Genomic DNA, 21960 nt, shown 5'->3' with positions numbered 1-21960 from the left:
GTACCAAGTACTATTCCAAGTGTTAGGGATGAAGCCATGAACAAAACAATTAGAACCCACCCCTCAATGAGCACAAAGGTGAACATAACCAAGGGTGGTAAATGCTAAGTAGAATAATAACACATGAGAGCGCTAAGAAGCTCAGGAGAGGACGGTGTGAGGGACTCACCACGGTTAGTTTCTCAGCTTAGACTGCAAATGTGTGTATCTGAACACGTTTAAAGCACTTAAACATACTGCCACCAAATTACCTTAAAATACAGAAACAAAAGCCTTTCAGTAGGAGGTAGACACTTATTTATATATAATTTTAAATCTGTAAACTCAAAGTTTTCTATCCTACTCTAAATGAAATCCCACTGGTATAAAAGGTAATTAAGCAATTTTAGAAAACCACAGAAATATATTATTTTCTTAAATGACTCTCTGTGCATCAAAACAAAGTATTAAGAAAGTAGCTGAAAACATAACTTTATTTGCTGAGTAGAAGCATGGCACTTTTTAAGACTCTCAATAGGTATAGGACAAATCCAAGTCATTACTGTAAGAAGAAAAAAAATTAAACACAAAGCATATGTAATCTGAGTACCTGAGAAAAGGTACTGCAGGCAGGGTCAATGACAACATGCCACTCCAAACCAAAACAGCTTCGCTTTTTATTAATTAATGCTCAAGATGTGAACTTTGAATGACAGACGCAAAACACAAATGAAAACACCTAATTTTTATGTTCAGTATATGTAAACATACACATCACATGGATTTAATAATCCTAATCTAAATATGAGAACAATTGGTTGTCTACCCTCAAAATAAATTCAGTATTGACATTACTAACTTATAGGGTTTTGCATTGAACAGGAAGAATTATGGACACCCAAGTTCAGTGTAGTCATGGATTTCATGGTAAGATATAAATAGAGTTTTTAAGAAATAAACTATATAATAAAATAAGTTTACTTTTGAATCATAGTACAGTCACTTTCTTCAGTCAAAAATATTCCTTGATTATAAAGCAGCCTTACTTTCAAATGTATTTCAGGAAAATAGCTCTAGCAATATTTGAAATTTCATACTTTTTAAAAAAAGGCAGCAAAGCAACAGAATTTAGATTTTAAACAGTATATTGCAAAATAGTTCAACGTATTCTTTCTAAAGCACAAAGCAAGCTCCATTTTGAAGGATGCTTTTTACCTTATAAAGCAAACTGCTCTGATATTTCTGTGGTCATTTAGAGTCTGAATATCTACGATAAAAGATAAATCTTTGTACATATAGGACAAACTTCAATACATATCCACAACACAAATGTTTTGCATTATTACATCACTCTATTATGAAGCTTAGTTTGTTAACATGTACTCAAAAGGAAAATAAGGACATGATACAGCTCTGCAGCTTTATAACAGGCTGAATTCCACAACAATCGAACATGAAACCAGCAGCAACAGAAAAGGCAACACCAATAATAAAACAAAATACCAAAAACCATAACCATTTAAATGAATAGCTACTACATTCTTCTTAACATATCTTAATTTGCTCTGTCTCAAATATATTTTTTTTTAATATTTTTCATCCCCAGAGGAAATGATGGCAAATTCTCCACAAAGAGGAAAGTGCATCATGTTTTATTTTCAAAGTGCTTCGCGTGTGTGTGTTTTATAGATATGTCTAGTAAGGAAGTTAAATATGTGCAAATAGTTCCAATTGTGACTTGAATTCATGAACCTAATCATGGGATTTGAAGCTCCTCCAGATGAGGCAGTCACCAACACAGCAAAAGATCTGAGCTGACACACTGGGCAGCAGCAAGAGCCCAGGCCACAGGTGAGGAGACCTACATTCCAGCTGGATGGTCTGGTGACCAGCTAGCTCATGAGGTCCTCCTCACCAGCTGGGAGGAGGTGAGGAGCAGCAGCTTCAGAACCCCGTGGCAGGAGAGGTCCAGCTCCAGAGCCCCGGGGGCCATCTACCCCCACAGCTCTGAAGTGTCTGTAGGTGGGACATTCCCAGAAGGGCAAATAACTAAACCCAAAGACAAGAAAAACGCACATCATCCAGCTGCTACTCTCGCCTTGTCCTCAATGGTACAGAAAGAAAGACTCCAGACAAGGCCATGTGATCGTCTTAACATTAACCAAAGCTAGTGAAAACCTGTACAATGATGGTATATGGAAAATCCACTATTCTGTGCAAAAATGAGATGCAATAAGCAACATCAGTCAGTCACCTCATGGCACATTTTCCCCAAGTTTAAGAATTTTCTTGGGTCTAAAGCTTTAAAAGCTTTAAAAAAAAATCTTATTTTTACATTGTTTTAAGAGACCCATAATTCCTACAGTTCATATTTCGAGCTTTTTAAAGGGATCTCTCTGAATTGTTAATGGTCTATATGAAGATAGTTGTATTTTCAAATTTTAAATAATGGCTAAGTGAAGTAAACCATTAGTCATGGACTTTTTATTTTGTGTGTGTGTGTGTGTGTGTGTGTGTGTGTGTGTGCGTGTGCATGTGTGTGTGTGTGTATAAGCTCATTTATTATAATACTGTAGAAGCCTAACTCAACAATTCTCATCCACCAGCTTGGACCCGTTTATTCCCCGGTAGGTCACTCTGCTGGGCCTCACAAGCACGCCGTGGCTGGGCTTGCAGGTGAAGTAGCGTTTGTCTCCCACTGCCCCGTCATTCTTTCCCTTGGGGCTTCGAAGCTCCAGGCCCAGCCAGATCCCTGGGGCGAAGTCAGTGGGGCCCACGTACCTCACGGTGGCCATCTCGCTGGAGCTGGTGAGGAGGACCTGGGAGCCCTCGTGCAGCTTCACGCTACCCTCCAGGCTGCCGGCCGTCGAGCTGCTGCTCCAGCTGCGGTGCAGGGGGGGTTTCGACCTGCGCACAGGGGACCAAGGGAGATGCTTCAGCATGAAGCCGCGCGACGCCGTGTGCCATGCTCCCCTCCACGGCCAGGTCCACAAGTCACTCACCACACAGCACGCTCGGCATTCACAACTGGATCTTTCCTATTCTACGCAGCAACATTAGAATATACTGTTGCTTAAAGTTTTTCTCATTGGGCAATTTTAATGCTACCCTCACCTGGATTTAAGATTTCACTAGCAAATTATATATGTGCACACACATTTTATACCTATTTAATGAAGCAAAAAGAATGAAACCTGGTATTTGGCTGTGGTAAATTAAAATTATCTTCTGTTCACCTTTCAAATATTTCTTTACTTGAAAACCATTTTTAAAACTTAATCCACAGCTTTGCACACACATACACACCCCTTCTATGAAGGAACTCCAGTTACATTTGAGGGTTTGCCACTCCCCCTTGTCACTAACATCAGGAAGGATCTTAGTTGCCTAGAACAGGCTTCCTCTCCTTTCCTCTACAACAAAACATTACTTACAAGGTACTGCCTCCAAGCACCCGCCACCCACAGGACCTGATGACACAACTACCAGGCTTCCACATGCAGCCCAGACAAGGCCTTATGCCAGTACTGCCCAGAGCTTCTTCCAGTCCCTGCAAGTAGCTAATCCTGAAACCTGCCCCCAGTAGAAATATGACCAGGATCTTGTTGCTCTATAACCTGAGACCTCCCAAAACAGTCACCCAGAAACCACCAGCATGAAGCCATCCACCCACCGTCCACACCATCTCTCCACCAAGAGAAACCCTTATCCTGGCCACACAGCAGAGATAACAAAGAACCTGTTACCAAAACTGCATGGAGCCTGACTGTGAGCAGAATCTGGGTCCTGCTTGTTTTCCATTTTATTTCACTCTCTGTATTTTTAAATACATTATCACACACTGTGTCTCATGTCTACATACTTCTACCTATTAATGCTGGAGAAAGAAAGAGCACTCTAATTTTCTGGGTAGGAAAATTGAAGTCAAAAGCCTGTCCTATGCATATCTGATAAATCCGAGTTTTAAAATGCAATGGGAAAAAATGATTATTTACCACGTTGAATGTACAAATATAATGATAAAGTTAACAAAGAAGTACATAATATGTGTGTGTGTATATATATATATACATATATACACATATATATATATATATCCTCCCCAAAGTGATATCTTTTGGCAACTTGATGAAATTACTCTGAATTTCACGTGACAGTATCTACCACTTCTTGAACACTTACTATGTGCCAAACACATATATTATCTCATCCAACCTCACCCAACCAGTGAGGAATTAAAACAGTTAAGCTATTTGCATAAGGTCAGAGAGGTGGCAAAGAGGAGTGCTGGTGTTCAGATCCAAGCTATTCAAGGACAAAGGCCAGGCTCTTGCTCACAACCACAATGAGTATTAATAATTGAGAAAATGTTGAAAGATAATAATATGGCAAAATTTACATTTTAAATAGATTATATTTCCTCAATAAGAGTAAGCTTTTTTAAAAAAAACAGGTACTAGTGTCAATCTGTAGAAGGATGAGTGAAGCATCCTTTATTTTTATTTTCAAGGAAAACCAACAAAAGTGTTGATATTTTCTTCTCATGTCAACACATCACCTTGTACATATTCATGCCTGCTGTATCATCCCCACGGTTCAGATCTCTCTCTCCTTCCCTGGTTTCTCTGTATCATGCTCTTTCACTCACCAACATCTTGACACTGATTTTGATACCTCTCCCCCTTCGAAATCCTTTATATCCTGGTTGTCTCTTCTTAGTAATTTCTTCCATTCTGCCTAAGAACTCTTGAATATCTTCAACAAACTGGAGCATAAAGTTATTGCCCTTAAACTCTTTCAGCTAGTCAAGTGAGGAGACCAATTTCAAAATCTCACAGCTGGTAAAGGCTGTGAGGAAGGGATAGAAACAAAACCAAATCCACCCAGCTCCGCTCAACTGTACCTGATAGCGCCTCAGTTCCCGTCAGGGCTCTCACATGACACCTCAGCTCTTCGTGAGGCTTCCCGGTAACCTCAGACCTGCTGATTACATGAACTGCCTGACTGGTGCTCATCTGTTTGGTAAGTTCTCATGCATGGGCTGTAATTCCAGGTGGCTCTGAGGACCCCACGTCTAGTGCATGTCCCTAACTCAGCCAGACGCTCCCCCCTGCCTCCCGGGGCACAAGTCACAGAGTAACTGGAAGAATTTAAAATGGAAAAAAATAAAAAAAACTCCTTAACCCAATCAGTCTAGAAGAGCCTCATATTCCTCAAAAAAAACTTTTTTAAGTTTCTGAAAGTTTCAGATAACTATCAGACGAAATAAAGTGGGTCTGGGGGAAATAAATACAAATGAGAAAGAGAAAAAGGAGATTCTATCTACAAAGAAACAACAATAAAAGCCTTTTGAGCAGTATATTCTACAAGAGGAAGCAGGAATATTTTTTAAAATAATAGTAAGATTACCTTATGCAAATAGGCCTGACATTTCTTTTATGGACTCCCCAAAATAGTAAGTCGATTCTCTAACTAAGTAAACAGAGTGTAAAATCAATCCACCCTATTCAAAGATAACATAAAATGTAAATTCCTCCAACTTTTATTAATAGTACTAAGCCTCTTTGAAAATATATTCAGGATACTACCTTTAGTCATTGGTGGCATTTTTAATTGAGCTTGCAAAGGAGAGACGAAGAATTCTTCTCACTGACACACTCATCACACCTTTTCTCCTAGGTGTTAAAATTCTACCATGCAATGTAAAAGATACAAAATTCTACTTTTCTTCCTTCACAGAATCCTGTCATGTTCATCTTCAAAGATGTTTTTCTAAATCTTCTTAATACTCACTTGGCAAAAGCATTTCTTCTGTTAAGCTCTTTTTGGGAAGAAGCAGAAGTTGTACTGAAACTTCTCCTAAAACCTAAATGTGAAAGTCAAGGTCAGAAGAGGAAAAATAAATCACAAATTCGCAGTTCTTGTTAAAAGTTCTTTTATCATTTCTTCTATAGACTCCTGTTTTACTAAATGGCTCTCTGAAAACAGGCAGAAAAGAAAGTAAGTGTATGTGGAGTGTAACATGAGTGCAGATTTCTTGACAACTGCTATTTTACCTTTCTTATCAAACCATGCACTACATGAATAAGTCAAGATCATGACGTTACTTTCGGAAGCTTTTATTATAAACTTTCCTGAATACCAAACAAAATCAGATTATACACTGATAGAGTTGAATCTTTTTACTCTCAAATATCGTAATCTTGATAAATCACATTAAAAAATAGGATAAAAATAGTTTTAAGAACACTATCACTAGGTATATTGTGAACAATCAATTTCAGAGCTTCTGGTTTTCGGCATCCCCAAATGACAGAGTTCTTTAAAAAAAAAAAAAAAGAACAAGAAGACTTCACAAAAGGTAAATTTTTTAAAAGATGTGTTTAAAAAAGAACGGGATTTCCAATTCTGGCAGTTACAGCACACCAGATGTGCTGAATGAATCTCTTGAATGAAGCAAGCATAATTTAAAACAACAATAATCTTTAAAAAAAGAAAAAAGAAAAATACTGTTGAGCTCATACAAGTGGCACAGTTCCAAAAAGGCCAAAAACCAAAAGAGAAACCATGAGAGGTTCCCCCCAAACAATCCACCACCCTGTACCCCAGGACTAGACTGCCCTCTGGAGAACCTGGGGCCTGCCAAGATGGGGTTCTGACAAAAGTGAGGGTCCTAAGCAGCTCATCCTCAGTGTAAAGTTAAACGAGAAACACAATGAAGCACTACTCAGATGAACACAAAGGAAAGCAGCCTGTGTCAGCCCCACCGGGCAGAAGGCAAGTTCATTTTATCTGTGTAATATACAGGCAACAACACTGCAGAGAATGTAAATAAAGTTGGCAGTGCCTTGAAGGCAACTGGCAGAAGTAAATACAGGCGCACCTCAGAGATACTGCAGGGTCGGTTCCAGACCACCACAATAAGGCAAATATCTCAACAAAGTGAGTCACAGACTTTTTGGTTTCCCAGCATTTATAAAAGTTTACACTACACTGTAGTCTGTTAAGTGTGTGATAGCATTATGTCTTTAAAAAAAAAATGCATGTACCTTAATGTAAAAATACCTTATTGCTAAATAGTGCTATCCATCATCTGAGCCTTCAGTGAGTCACAATCTTTTTGTTGGTGGAAGGTCTTGCCTCGATGTTGATGCCTGTTGACTGATCAGGGTGAAGGTTGCTAAAAATTGGGGTGGCTGCAGCAATTTCTTAAAATAAGGCAACAGCGAAGCTTGCCACATCAATTGACTCCTTCACAAATGATTTCTCTGTGCAGCATGCCTGCTTGATAGCATTTTACCCACAGTAGAACTTCTTTCAAAATTGGAGTCAATCCACTCAAACCCTGCTGCTGCTGTATCAACTGAGTTTATGTACTGTTTGAAATCCTTTATCGTCATTTCAACAATCTTCACAGCATCTTCACCAGGAGTAGATTCCCCCTCCACAAGCCACTTTCTCTGTTCATCCACAAGAAGCAGTATCTCATCTATTCCAGTTTTATTATGCTGCTGCTGCTAAGTCACTTCAGTTGTGTCTGACTCTGTGCGACCCCATAGATGGCAGCCCACCAGGCTCCCCTGTCCCTGGGATTCTCCAGGCAAGAACACTGGAGTGGGTTGCCATTTCCTTCTCCAATGCATGAAAGTGAAAAGTGAAAGTGAAGTCACTCAGTCGTGTCCGACTCAGCGACCCCATGAACTGCAACCTACCAGGCTCCTCCATCCATGGGATTCTCCAGGCAAGAACACTGGAGTGGGTGCCATTTCCTTCTCCAATGCATGAAAGTGAAAAGTGAAAGTGAGGTCGCTCAGTCGTGTCTGACTCTTAGCAACTGCAGCAATTCAGTCACATCTTCAGGCTCCATTTCTAGCTCTCTTGCTATTTCTACCACATCTCCAGTTACTTCTTCCACTGAAGTTGTGAACCCCTCAAAGTCATTCATGAGGACTGCAATCAACTTCTGCCAAATTTCCATAAATGTTGATATTTGAACCTCCTCCCATGAATCATGAATATTTTTAATGGCACCTAAAGTGGTGAATCCTTTCCAGAAGGTTTTCAATGAACTTTGCCCAGATCTAAGAGAAGAATCACTATCTCTGGTAGCCATAGCTTTATGAAAAGAATTTATTAAATACTAAGAGTTGGAAGTATCAAAATGACTCCTTGACTCACAGGATGGATGTTGTGTTAGCAGGCATGAAAACAACATTAACTTTATTGTACATGTCCATCATGAGCTCTTGGGTGACCAAGTGCTTTGTCAATGAGCAATAATGTTTTGAAAGGAATCTTTTTTTCTGAGCAGTAGGCCTCAACAGTGAGCTTAAAATATTCAGTAAGCCATGTTATAAATAGATGTGCTGTCCTCCAGGCTTTATTGTGCCATTTATAGAGCACAGGCAGAGTAGATTTAACATAATTCTTAAGCACCCTAAGATTTTCAGAATGGTAAATGGGCACTGACTTCAACAAAGTTAGCCACTGCATTAGCCACTAACAGGGAAGTCAGCCTAGACTTCCCTGATGGCCCAGTGGCTAAGACTTTGAGCTTCCAATGCAGGGGGCCCTGGTTTGATCCCTGGTCCGGGAACTAGATCCCACATGCCACAGCTAAGAGTTTTCATACCACAACTAAAGAGCCCACATGTCACAATTAAGACCTGATGCCTTCAAATCAATCATTTTTTTAAAAGGCTACCCCTTCTTTGAAGCCTCATATTGACTTCTCTCTAGCTGTGAAAGTCCTAGATGACATCTTCTCCAATACAAGACTGTATCATCTACACTGAGGGATTCCCAGGTGGCTCAGTGGTAAAGAATCCACCTGCCAAGGTAGGAGACATGGGTTCAATCCCTGGGTTGGAAAGGTCCCCTGGAGGAGGAAATGGCAATCCACTCCAGTATTCTTCCCTGGAAAAATCCCATGGACAGAGCAGCCTGGTGAGCTACAGTCCATGGGGAGGCAAAGAGTTGGACAGGACTGAGCACACACATGTACCCATGTCTACATTGAAAACCCACTGTTTAGTGGAGCCACTTTCATTAATGAGCTAGCCAGATCTTCTGGGTAACTCGCTTCAGCTTCTACATCAACACGTGCTGCTTTACTTTCTGCTTTGATCTTATGGAAATGGCTTCTTTCCTTAGACCTCATAAATAAACCTCTTCTGACTTCAGATCTTTTCTTCTGCAGCTTCCTCACCTCTCGCAGCCTTTACAGAATTGAAGAGAGTTTAGGGCCTTGCTCTGGATTAGGTTTTGGCTTCAGAGAATGTTGTGGCTGCTTTGATCTTCTCTCCAGACCATTAAACCTTTCTCTGCATCAGCAATAAGGTTGTTTCTTACCATCTGTGTGCTCACTTTAGTTTCCTTCAAGAACTTTTCCTCTGCAGTCACAACATGGCTAACCGTTGGTACAAAAGGCCAGCTTTTGACCTATCTCTGCTTTTGACGTGCCTTCCCCACTAACTGTAATCATTTCCAACTTTTGATTTAAAGTGGGAGACGTGAGACTCTTCCTTTCCTTGAACACTCAGAGGCCATTGTAGGGTTCTTAATTGTCCTACTTTCAATACTGTTGGTTTTCAGGGGACGGGGAGGCCCAAGAAGGGGGAATGAGATGGAGTAACAGCCAGTTGTGGAGCAAGTCAGAACAACAACATGTATCGATTCAGTTCAGTTCGGTCGTTTCAGTTGTATCCGACTCTTTGTGACCCCATTGACTGCAGCACGCCAGACTTCCCCGTCCATCACCAACTCTCGGAGTTTACTCAAACTCATATCCATTGAGTCGATGATGCCATCCAACCATCTCATCCTCTGTCATCCCCTTCTCCTCCCACCTTCAATCTTTCCCAGTATCAGGGTCTTTTCCACTAAGTCAAGTCTTCGCATCAGGTGGCCAAAGTACTGGAGTATCAGCTTCAGCATCTGTCCTTTCAATGAACATTCAGGACTGATTTCCTTTAGGATGGACTGGTTGGATCTCCTTGCAGTCCAAGGGACTCTCAAGAGTCTTCTTCAACACGACAGTTCAAAAGCATCAATTCTTTGGCACTGACCTTTCTTTATAGTACAACTCTCACATCCATACATGACTACTGGGAAAACCATAGCTTTGACTAGACGGACCTTTGTTGATTTATTGATCAGGTTTGCCATTTTATATGAACGAGGTTCACCATGCCTCAAAACAATTACAACAGTAACGTCAAAGATTACTGATGGCAGATCCACCACAAAATATGTCATAATAGCAAAAAAGTCTGGGGCTTCCCTGGTGGCTCGCTGGTAAGGAATCAGCCTGCCAATGCAGGAAACATGGGTTCAATACCTGGTCTGGGAAGTTGCCACGTGTTACGTAGCAACTAAACTCATGTACCATAGCTCTTGAGCCTGTGCTCTAGAACCTGGGAGCCTACGTGCTGCAACTGCTGAAGCCCATGCACCCTAGACCTGAGCTCTACACCAGGAGAAGCCACCACAACAGGAAGCCGCTGTCTGCCACAGCCAGAGATATGCCTGTGCAGCAGCACAGACCAGCACGGCCAAAAATGAAACTTAAAAAAATTGATGTTAAAAAAGAGTTTAAAATTTCAAATTTAACCCCTGTCTCTGGGTTAAAATGCAACCCAGAGGCATAAAGTAAGCACAATGCTGTTGGGAAAATGATGCTGAGAGACTTGCTCAAGGCAGGTTACCACAAACCTTCTATTTGTAAAATATATATATACATATATATATATATATAATATCTGAGAAGCACAAAAAAAGCAAAGCACCATAAAACAAGATATGCCTGTATAATCTTCTTGAGAGGCATCAACTCAGGCTTCAGAGAATTTCCATATATTAAATTCTAAGTAGGTAAAATAAGTATTTCACAATAAATTACAAAGCACACAAGGAAAGAAAGTGCCACAAGTTAGGCTCAACAGAAATAGATGGCAGAATCAAACTCATAAAGATTTCAGATATTGAAATATTAAACATAAAAAGTAATAATATTTAAAATGCTTAATAACATAAAAGAAAAAAATCTTGAAAATATAGAAAAAGAATAAGTGACAATAAATAACAACCACACAGACTTACAAAAAGAAAACAAATGAAAAATGTATAATTAAAAGCCTTTGTGGCTGAATTAGGCAGTAGAATAAACATAGCTGAAGAAAGAAACAGAAAGGTAACTGAAAATATCCAGAATGTAGTCAAGAAAGAGAATGTTCTGAGAAATATAAACTAGGCATGGGAAAGTGAAAAACTGGACTATCCTACTCATCAGAGTTTCAGAAGGAGATAATAAACAGCATGAAGAAAGAAATATTTTCAGGATATGAAGAAGAATTTTACAGAGTAAATCAAAGATACTAATTCCCAGATCCAGGAGGACCCAAGATGCCAAACAGAATAAACAAAGGGAAGTATCCACCTAGACACAATGAGAGTAAAACTGTACAAAATAGAGCAAACAGAAAGGATCTTAAAAAGCAGGCAAAAAGCGAAGATAAAACATCTACCATCACTTCATGGCAAACAGATGGGGAAACAACAGAAACAGAGACAGACTATATTTTCTTGGGCTCCAAAGTCACTGCAGATGGTGACTGCAGCCATGAAATTAAAAGATGCTGCTCCTTGGAAGAAAAGCTATGATCAACTTTGACAGCATATTGAAAAGAAGAGACATTACTTTGCCAACAAAGGTCAGTATAGTCAAAGCTATGGTTTTTCCAGTAGTCATGTATGGACGGATGTGAGAGTTGGACTCAGAAAGCTGAGCGCCAAAGAATTAATGCTTCTGAACTGTGGTGCTGGAAAAGACTCTTGAGAGTCCCTTGGACTGCAAAGAGATCCAACCAGTCCATTCTAAAGGAAATTGGTGCTGAATATTTATTCATTGGAAGGACTGATGCTGAAGCTGAAGCTCCAATACTTTGGCCACCTGATGTGAAAACCTGACTCAGTGGAAAAGACCCTGATGCTGGGAAAGATTGAGGGCAGGAGGAGAAGAGGACAACAGAGGATGAGAGGGTTTGATGGCATCACCGACTCAGTGGACATGAGTTTGAGCAAGCTCCAGGAGTTGGTGATGGACAGGGAAGTCTGGCGTGCTGCAGTCCATGGGGTCACAAAGAGTTGGACACGACTGAGCAACTGAAATGAACTGAACTGAAACCACCTACAATGGTACAGATTAGACAGACTCATAGCTGACTCCTCAAAACACTCTCAGAAGACAGAGACAGAAGAATGATAATGTCAATGTCCAGGGAGAAAACAGCTTTCAAACTAAAAATTCCATCAACTTTTACTTTTACCTGGTAAAACTATCATTAGGAAAGACAGTTAAAAACTGAAAGTATTTGCTACCAACAGAAATTTTTAAGAATACAAATGAGTTAAAAACAAAATGATTTCAAGAGGAAATTCAGAGGATTTATGACTGAAGATATTGGTAAATATGTATAAGCAAATTAAATAAATAAAAATTATATAAAAACTATTATAATAATGTGAAATTTTTGAGGAAAATAAAGTAGAAACAGAAAACTCAATTTATAAGGATTTTCTATTATGTGGAAAAGAGTAAACATAATAATTGACTTTAGGCTTTGTTAAGTATGTATGTCAAAGTACCTACAGTAATTACTATGAAGCATATTTATAGAGCATAACTTTTATACAAGTAGAAAACAAAATGAGAAAAATAGAGAGTAGGAATATAAACAGATGAAGTCAAGAGAGAAAAACATTTAAGTACAAAAAAGTTGAAATACTAGAAAAAAATAAATAACATAAATAAATCCAAATATATTAGTTATACAATGAATGCAAATAGGCAAAACTCTCAGATTAAGAGACAAAGATTGTCATTTTTTAAAGTAAAATCCAGTTATATTCTATTTAGAAGATATTCCAAAAACATGAGGATCTAGAAAGATTAGGCAATGGCTAGAAAAAAAGTTTTTAGACAAAAACTTAACCACAAGAAGGCTGATACAAGGTAAAGAGAATTACTATAAAGCAATACCACTGACATTAACACCAAAATGGAAGAACCATGTTGGTATAAATATAATAAAATGCACATAAAATCTATATTAGGAAAACTATAAAACTGATGAAAGAAATCAAAGATCTAAATATATCAATGAGTAGGAAAATTCAATACTGTTAAGCCATCAGTTCTTCACAATTTCATCTATACATTCAATGCAATCCCAGTGAAAATACCAGCAAATTATTTTGTAGCCATCAATAAACCAGTTGCAATGTTTACATAGAAAGGCAAAAAGCCCAGAATAACCAACACTAAATTGAGGAAGATGATCAAAGTCTATTACTACAACTGAAGAATTTCTACAAAGCTATAGTGATTAAGACAATGTGGTATTAGCAAAGAAAAAGACAAACAGATCAACAGAACAGAATAAAGGGCCCAGAAATAGACTCACACAAAACACAGTCAACTGCTCTTTGACAAAAGAGCAAAGGCAATTCAACAGAGAAAAGACAGTCTTTTCAACAAAGATGCTGGACCAACCAACATTTGCATCAAAAAAAAAAAAAATCTAGACATAGACTTATACCTTTCACAAAAATTAACTCAATGAATCATAGATATAAATGTAAGACACAAAACTATAGAACTTCTAGAAGATAACACAGGAGAGAATTAGGGTAACCTTGGGTTTGGTGAAGACATTTTCAGTACAAAACCAAAAGCACAAGTCATGAAAGAAAAAAACTGAACCTGGACTTCATTAGAATTAAAAACTTCTGCTCTATGACAGACACTGTTAAGACAATAAAAAGCCAAGTCACGAAATAAGGAAAAACATAAGTTTGCTATTTTGACTACTTAAAAATTAAAAGCTTCTGCTCATCAAAAGACATCAAAAAAGGGAAGGAAAGGGGACAAAAGACAAGTCAAAAAAAGGGGAAAGATTCTTGCAACAAACAAAACTGACCAAATATTAGCACCCAAAATATATAAAGAAACTCACAAATTAATAAGATAAAAACAAACCAACCCCTCCCAAAAAATAATGAGCAGAAGACCTGAACAGGTATGTCATAAAAAAGACAATGTATGGGGTCCATAAACATGGAAGCGGGCTTAACTTCATTTGTAATCTGAAAACTGCAACTGAAACCACGAGGAGATGCCAGATACATCCTTCAGATGGGCAAAGACTTCTAAATCAGAAGGGACTACTGTTGCTGGGGTGAGGAGTGACAGAGACTCTCATTCATTCCCATGTGGACAGTCTGAGACACTGGGAAGGCTGACGATATGGCTATCCCATGCCTGGCAATCCTAGAGGAACTTCTGTAAATGTGGACAATGGCATAGGTGCTGAATAGTCAAAAACAGGATATAACTCAAATATAGACTGGATAATGCATTTTAGGGCTTCTCAGATGGTGCTAGTGGTAAAGAACCTGCCTGCCAACGCAGGAGACTTAAGAGACGTGGGTTCGATCCCTGGGTTGGGACAATCCCCTGGAGGAAGGCATGGCAACCCACTCCAGTATTCTTGCCCCATGGACAGAGGAGTCTGGTGGGCTACAGTCTATAGCGTCACAATGAGTCAGACACGACTAAAGCAACTTAGCAAGCACAATATATTTTAATGGAACATTACATAGCATGACTTCCCACATGGCTCAGATGGTAAAGAATCTGCCTGCAATGTGGGAGACCTGGGTTCGATCCCTGGGTCAGAAAGATCCCCTGGAGAAGGGAATGGCAACACACTCCAGGATTCTTGCCTGGAGAATCCCATGAACAGAGGAGGCCAGCAGGCTATAGTCGATGGGGTCACAAAGAGTCAGACATGACTTAGCAATTAAACTACCATCACCTCTACACAACACATACAACGCAAGATACCTGGAGACAGGGTATATGAAAAAGGGAGGCAGGTGAGACTGGGAAATACTCAGGACATACAGTTAATCATCTTTGGCCATGGGGTGGATAATAGATATCACTTTATGATTACATAGCTATACAAATATATTTTCATACATTCTTCTATATACACATATACTTTACAATAAAAAAAAAAGTTCAATAAAGGAAAAGGAAAGAAATAATTATTAGGAACACAAAATCATAATCTTACCAGGATAAGAATGATTCTGTTTATTTGAAGAAATTTCTGAAAGAGTATCCAGGGAATCTGTTACTCTGTGAATAAAAGAAGGAATGCAAATCTAAGTAGAAGCAGCTGGTCTTCATATTTAAGACTGGCGCTTAACTGAGGGTTTCACAACAATGGCTATATCGCTCTTTTTTTAACTTTTTTATTTGTATTGGGGTATAGTCAACTGACTGCTATGATAGCCTCAGGTGGGGAGAGAAGGAACTCAGTCATACAAATACATGTATTCAATGGTCATTTCTTGTTTTACTCACTGAACAAGCATTTACTGAGTATTTGTTAATAAGCCAGAAGTGAATTTCAATTTAACACCAGAGATAGGCACTAATCAGACAGAAGAGGTCCTTGTTATATAAGGATAGCAAGTACAGAGAAAGTCAGCTTCAAGTGAATTCATTTCAAATAGAGACCCAACTTTGCTTTTTGGGAGCTTTATTTTCAAAGATGGAACTAAAAACGGTGAAAATTTATTTTACATTAAATATAACAAATGTTAGGTTATAATTATAAAAACATTACATTTTTATATTGAAAAAAGACGTCAGCTGAGTCTGTGTATATATGTGATTTTTCTTATAAAATCAACATCTTTTATGTTATACTTGACTCTAAGCACAATCATAAAGGACATAGTCTTTACAGGTCTATTTTCTTGATATTCAAATCATTCCTTATTTTTAAAAACCCAATCCTATCTCATTTTCTTTCAACTGTTTACTGACCTAAACCAGAAAAGTCTTCATTCTGTCCATCACTTGTTCCAGCACACTTTGTTACCATAAAGAAATCCTGCAACTCTTGCATTAATTATAACTTCATCTTGCAATCCACGTGCATCATCTTCACATGACACATAACACAGAGCAAGCAATGAGAAACTAATGAACGCAGAGAATATGACTTGATGAAGCAGAGAGGTACTTGAATTTAGTTGTGATGGAGAGTCGAAAGCTTAATTCTAAAAGTGATCAGTTCATTAGTAAGAAGTGCCTAATGGTATGAACTACGAATAAGAAAATTAATACTATGCCGATAAAAACCACTTGAGCAAAAAAAAGAGAGAGAGAGAGAGAGATTAGATCTAGTCACTGAGTCTCAGAATTTCTCTAAAGAAATACTGGCTTTTATATATGTTGATAGAAGAAAAGGAATTAGCTAGATGATAGTTGGGTAATAGTAGAAAGCCATCCAAGCAAAGGAAGTAATCTGTGCAAAGATTCCGGGACAGGGGCACGTTTTTTTTTTAATGGAAATGTTTTTTAAAAAAAAAGAAACAAAAAAAAAGGCCAGCAACAATCTGGGGAGGAGAGTGATGCACGGTGAGGTTGTGATTGGTCACTATCACATAGTTAACAACTGTTCTCAGGAGTCCCTTCATGAAGATCAGTGTGATCGTTAAAGAGCTCCCAAGCTGGTTTAAATTAGAAACTCCTCAAAATCAGGCATCATGTCTGTTTTATTTGCTTATAGAATGCCGAGCACAGCACAAAGTGCTAAAAGACACTTAATAGTATTTGATGATGATGAATGAGACAATCAGAAGATGACAGGAAGACAGCTGGTTGGAGACAGCAGTTCATTTAGAGAGAGCCGTGCTTCGTCTAAGACGAGGGGGCTGCTTTTAAATGAATCACCTTAAAGAAGACCAAATAGATACCGAAAAAAAAGAGAGAAAGCAAAAAATGTGTGTTCTATAAACAAAGCAAGAAAAAGAAGATAAAACATGGAGAAAGCAGCTTCACAATATAACAGAGAAGAAAGCTGTTATAGCATAAAAGACACAGAATGAAAGCTGATCAATATTTACTGTGTGTACAATATGCCCAACTATATTCCTTGGGTAGTCAAATATGAAACAGAGAAGCCCAGTCCTCATGACTAGGAGACAAATCAAACTTTTAAGAGACTGTAGCAATGCGTTAATGAAGATTTGTTCAAAGTAATATGAGAACCCAGAAGACTGACTGGTGACTCAGTATGGATTTCATTCCCAAATCAATCACTTATAAGATATAGGTCCTAAAGAAAGTCATTGAGCCTCTTTTCACGATAACAGGATAATGGTTAAGAGCACAGATTCCTACACTAAACTCTCTGGGCTCAAGTCTTCACTTGGGCCCTGGGCACAATTGTGCACCTCACTTAATCTCTCTGTGCCTTATTTTCCTGCTTGTGAAATAGGGATAGTTATGGTACCTGACACACAGGATCGCTACAGAAGAGTAAATAATACATATAAAGCACTCAAAATAGTGCCAGCACATCTAAGTGCCTCTTTTTCTTTATTTATAAGATAACTACCAAAAGCCCCCCTGCAAACTATCTAAAAGCAAGGGCTTAGGAAAAAGCAAAGTAACAAACCTGGGCTGAGTCCAGCTCCACCATTAACTAGTGTGGGAGATCAAAATACCTTACCCCAAACAGGCTGCTCTAGCACAAGGGATTATTTTGAGCTAAAGACATTCGAGAATAAACAGTTACAAAAAGAGGCTTTCCCTGAACTCCCGTTATCTGCCTAAAACAGATCTTCCCACAGAAGAACTCCGTTGTCATAAGTCTCCTCCCCAGAATTTCCTCAAGCATGGAAGATTGACTTGCATCACAGGAGAGGAGATGAGGAGTTCACACCACACCCAGACAGACACTGTCACAGACTATCACATCCGCACCCACTTTCCTACAGGCCCACTGATCCTCCCTAACGTCATCTGCTCTCCCATAAGCGGCCTTTCTCCCCCATTCCCTTCCCCCATTAAGATGGCCTATAGATTCTCCAATGTCACCATTCCTTTGGGCATTCAACACTTTCTGTGACGCCCCCATGCATGTAAAATTAACATTTAATAAATGCTATGCCTTTTCTTCTGTTTATCTGTTGTCAGTTTAATTCACAGACTCCGTCCCCTCCAGTTAGTGAATGTAAGATGGTATGGGACAAGTTTTTCGTCCCCTACACCAGCTACATGACTTTAGCAGTTACTGTATCTGGTGAAACTTTTCTTTACCTGTAAAATAGGGATAATCGTAATACCTTATATCTCATAGGTCTGGGGGAAATTGATGAAGTACATGGTACAGAGCCCACCACTCATTAAATACTCAGTAAATATTTGTAGAGATCCTCCTCAACTTACAATGGGGTTATGTCCCGACGAACCCATCTTGAGTTGAGAATGCATTTGATACACCTAAGCGGCTGGACATCATCGCCTAGCCTTGTCAACCTTAAACATGCTCAGAACACTGTCATGAGTCTACAGCTTGGCAAAACCATCTAACACCAAGCCCACTTTACAATCAAGCGTTGAATGTCTCATTTAAGTTACTGAATACTGTATTTAACGTGAGAAACAGAACGGTTGTGTGGGTACAGAAGGGTCGGAGGTGCCTGGGTTGTTCACCCTCATGATCACGGGGCTGATTGGGAGCTGCAGCTGCTGCCCTGCCCAGCCTCATGAGACTGCATCATACTGCGTACGGCTACCCTGGGGAAAGATCAAAATTCAAAACCGGAAGTACAGTTCCTGCTGAATTCTTACCACTTTCGCACCATCGTAAAGTCTAAAAATCGTAAGCTGAACCATTGTAAGTCAGGGACCCTTGGCAGTTATTCGTTTCTACTTTACCTAACTAAATACTTATTAGAATCAAACAAAACATTTAATTGAAGGTACTTCGTCAAGTTCTTTGCAGTTAACTTGTAACTGCAAAGCTTTACAAGTTAAATGTTATAAAATCATAAATAACAAGAAAAGGATTATATCAAGTATATCATAGAAGAAGGAAAAGAATACAAAAATTATATGTAAAATTCAATTTTAAAAAAAGAGAGAAAGAAAATGGATATGAAAACTGTTAAATTTGCCAGGAGGCAGTCACACAGTCCACTTGGAAGGGGATGAGACAGGACTCCCAGTTTGAGATGGCAGGTCTATTCTCATGAATGTGATGGTACCATACGTGTTACTGCCTATTTAAAGATAACAGGCCAACTGCTTTCAGCACATTAAGTCATTTCACACAGTGTACCTGGAATTTCATAAGGACTTGTTTCTGCTCAACTTATTTTTTAAAACCCAGAGTGAGCTGGAGCAAAAGTGTTCTATCTTCAGAAGAAACACCGAGGAGGTATATTATATATAAATACTTGAAGCTTCACTTCCCCCCAAAGATGTACTGCCTATCTATTTTTGAAAACTAAAGAAATGAGAGGAAAAAGCCATTTTGCTTCCATTAGGTTTGTAGGAGAATGAATGGGGTGCCTGCTGGCAGGAAATTTAATGTAGTTAGGATGTGACTGAAGCAATCAGAGAGCATTTTCACTTTTGTTTGCATGACAGATTAAGCTTGCTCCTCTCACTGTTCTGAGCAGCAAACACCACTCCTAATAGCCTACACATACTCACAGGGTTTGCAAATGAGGAATAAAGGAGGTTTTTAAAATTGCAAATCCTCAGCAAAGCAAATTTAGCTTACCATGAGCCTACCCTCTGAAGAAGGTGGTTGGTTAACCCCTTGAAAGAAGACACGGTCTGTGGTTAGTGCACATCTTTCATACAGAATTAGTAACTCTAACTCACTGCGCATTACAAAAAGTTCTTGTTAATAATGTAAATTTCATTTTTTTCTCACCTTTGAACCCTGGATGGGGGAGCAAATATTCCATATCTTGGGGAACAACTAAAATACTGCACACCTCCAACAGAACCATCATTCTTGCCATGGGGTTTCTCAAGCTCTATCCCGTACCAATATCCTAGAACAAGAATACTGGATTTTAAAAGCATCTGTACTTTATCCAGAACTGTTATGTTATTACACAAACCCACATTCTAGACGGTTTAACATTCTCACACATGACCAAAGTGATGGAAGATCACTGTGATCATTAAGCCTTCAAACAATAAAATTATAAAACAAATTTGAAAGTTTCAGAAATGAACCAGAAAAACATTTCACAAGCATAATTGCAGAGTTGTACATTAAGGAAGACAAAATGCACAAACACAAAGTAGGCAAGGATTAGCTATTATGCAAGTAGTGTTTGACCAAAATATATCTAAAAGCTATAATAAGAAACTGCCCTTAACTTGGTAATACAGTCTGTTTGAGATGGGAACAATGTAGCATAATATTGAGATGCATAAGTCATAAAATGAACATGCAGTCTTTTCATTTTACTCTCCCAACATGAGAATACCACAAACAGTTCTTAAATAATTAAAGAGGGACAAAAATAATACGGAAAATGGCTAGACTTCATGGTGACTCTTCTTTTTCTTTCATTTTTTCCCTGCCCAAGATGAAAAAAAAAAATCATTTTTAACCTAAAAGATTTAGGTTAGCTAATAGGAAGAATTTTCTAAAAGGCTTTCAAGTATTTAAAAGGGCACTCTGAGGAGAGTAATGGGATTTCCTTTTCCAGAGAGCGTAAAATTAAAACAGTGAGGTTGCTTTTAGTGTGGCAAATATTAAATAAATGGACACAGACTCCTAGAGTAATGGCTCTGGATGAAAGGTACCTCCAGATTAGTTAAACGTACCCGACAGTCCATTCATTTCTTATTTAAAAGGAGAATACAATAGTGATTGTATTTGGTCTCTCAGAATCAGTATCAAATAAAGATACAGACATTGAGAAATTTGCTACAAGTGACAAAATACAGAATATTGTTTCCTTCAGATTAATAATGCAGAGAGTCAATTATATAACCTCTAAAATGACAATCCAGAAGTCCTTAACTTTTTTTTCCTCTTATATTCAAAATGATGACACTTGAGTTGATTCCCGATATTGGAGTTTGAGTTGGAAAGACTAGTATAAAGCATGTGATAGTCTTTTTTACTGAAACAACCTACTCTGCTCAGGTACAGAGAGATGTATACAGACCTACTGCTTGGCCATACTAATGCCGGGCATTGCATTTCTGAACGTCATTAAACCAGGTTATTCTGGTTGCCGTTGTTATTTCTGAGTGCCACAGTTACAATTTTCCAAGTTTTATATCCTCCTGTCTTTGATGCTTTCCTATATAATTTGTACATTTTCCCATTTTAATACACCATATCACTGCTACATACCTCTTGAAAATATAGAGCACACAGCAAGTGTTAACTAGAGGGACTTACACACTGTCTGGCAGTGGTGAGGGATGGACATCGCCCCATGTAACCAGCACCTTTCTTTCAAAGATAGAAAGTTCTATAGACCACAGGAAATATATCCTACTACTTTCTGACAGGGCAGAAGGACTTTAACAAAAAATCTCCAATTTTTATACTGTTTCTTGGTTGGACAGTCGCTAAGTCGTGTCCAGTTCTTTGCCACCTCATGGACTGCAGCACACCAGGCTTCTCTGTCCTCCAGTATCTCTCGGAGTTTGCTCACACTCATGTCCAACATCTGATTATTACTTTTCAAATTTCTAAGTGTTCCGTGTGTGCTCAGACACTCAGTCAAGTCCACCTTTTTGCAACCCCATGGAAAACTGTAGCCCGCCGGCTCCACCCATGGAATTTTCCAGGCCAGAATAATGGAGTGGGTTACCATTTCCTACTCCAGGGAATCTTCCTGACCCAGGGATCTAACCCCTGTCTTTTGCATCTCCTGCATTGGCAGATGGATTATTTACCATTGCACCACCTGGGAAGCCCTAAATGCTCTTTACTACGAGTTCAAAACTTAAAAGTCAATCTAAAAACAATTGTATCCAAATGAATCAAACCATTCAAGCCTTGTTTAATAAAACCAGAGAAAGGAAACTGGGAAGACATGGTGACTGTGGAAAAATAAACTACCTTT

At 38.8% G+C, this 21960-nt stretch overlaps 1 protein-coding gene across 1 annotated transcript in view; it reads right to left on the bottom strand.

The window, feature by feature from the left end:
- Positions 1-2564: 2564 nt before the first annotated feature.
- CLIP4 (CAP-Gly domain containing linker protein family member 4) overlaps positions 2565-21960 on the bottom strand; it is a 56394-nt gene continuing 36998 nt past the window's right edge. Inside the window, exons 12-15 of the mRNA XM_068981427.1 lie at positions 19791-19914; positions 15120-15184; positions 5773-5845; positions 2565-2886 (exon numbers count right to left, since the gene is read on the bottom strand). Coding sequence (XP_068837528.1) covers positions 2565-2886; positions 5773-5845; positions 15120-15184; positions 19791-19914 — 584 coding nt within the window. The remainder of the gene's footprint in view (positions 2887-5772; positions 5846-15119; positions 15185-19790; positions 19915-21960) is intronic.

Source organism: Capricornis sumatraensis, chromosome 1 (assembly GCF_032405125.1).
Source record: "Capricornis sumatraensis isolate serow.1 chromosome 1, serow.2, whole genome shotgun sequence".
Lineage (NCBI taxonomy): Eukaryota > Metazoa > Chordata > Mammalia > Artiodactyla > Bovidae > Capricornis > Capricornis sumatraensis.
This window is presented reverse-complemented; position numbering and strand designations above follow the sequence as displayed.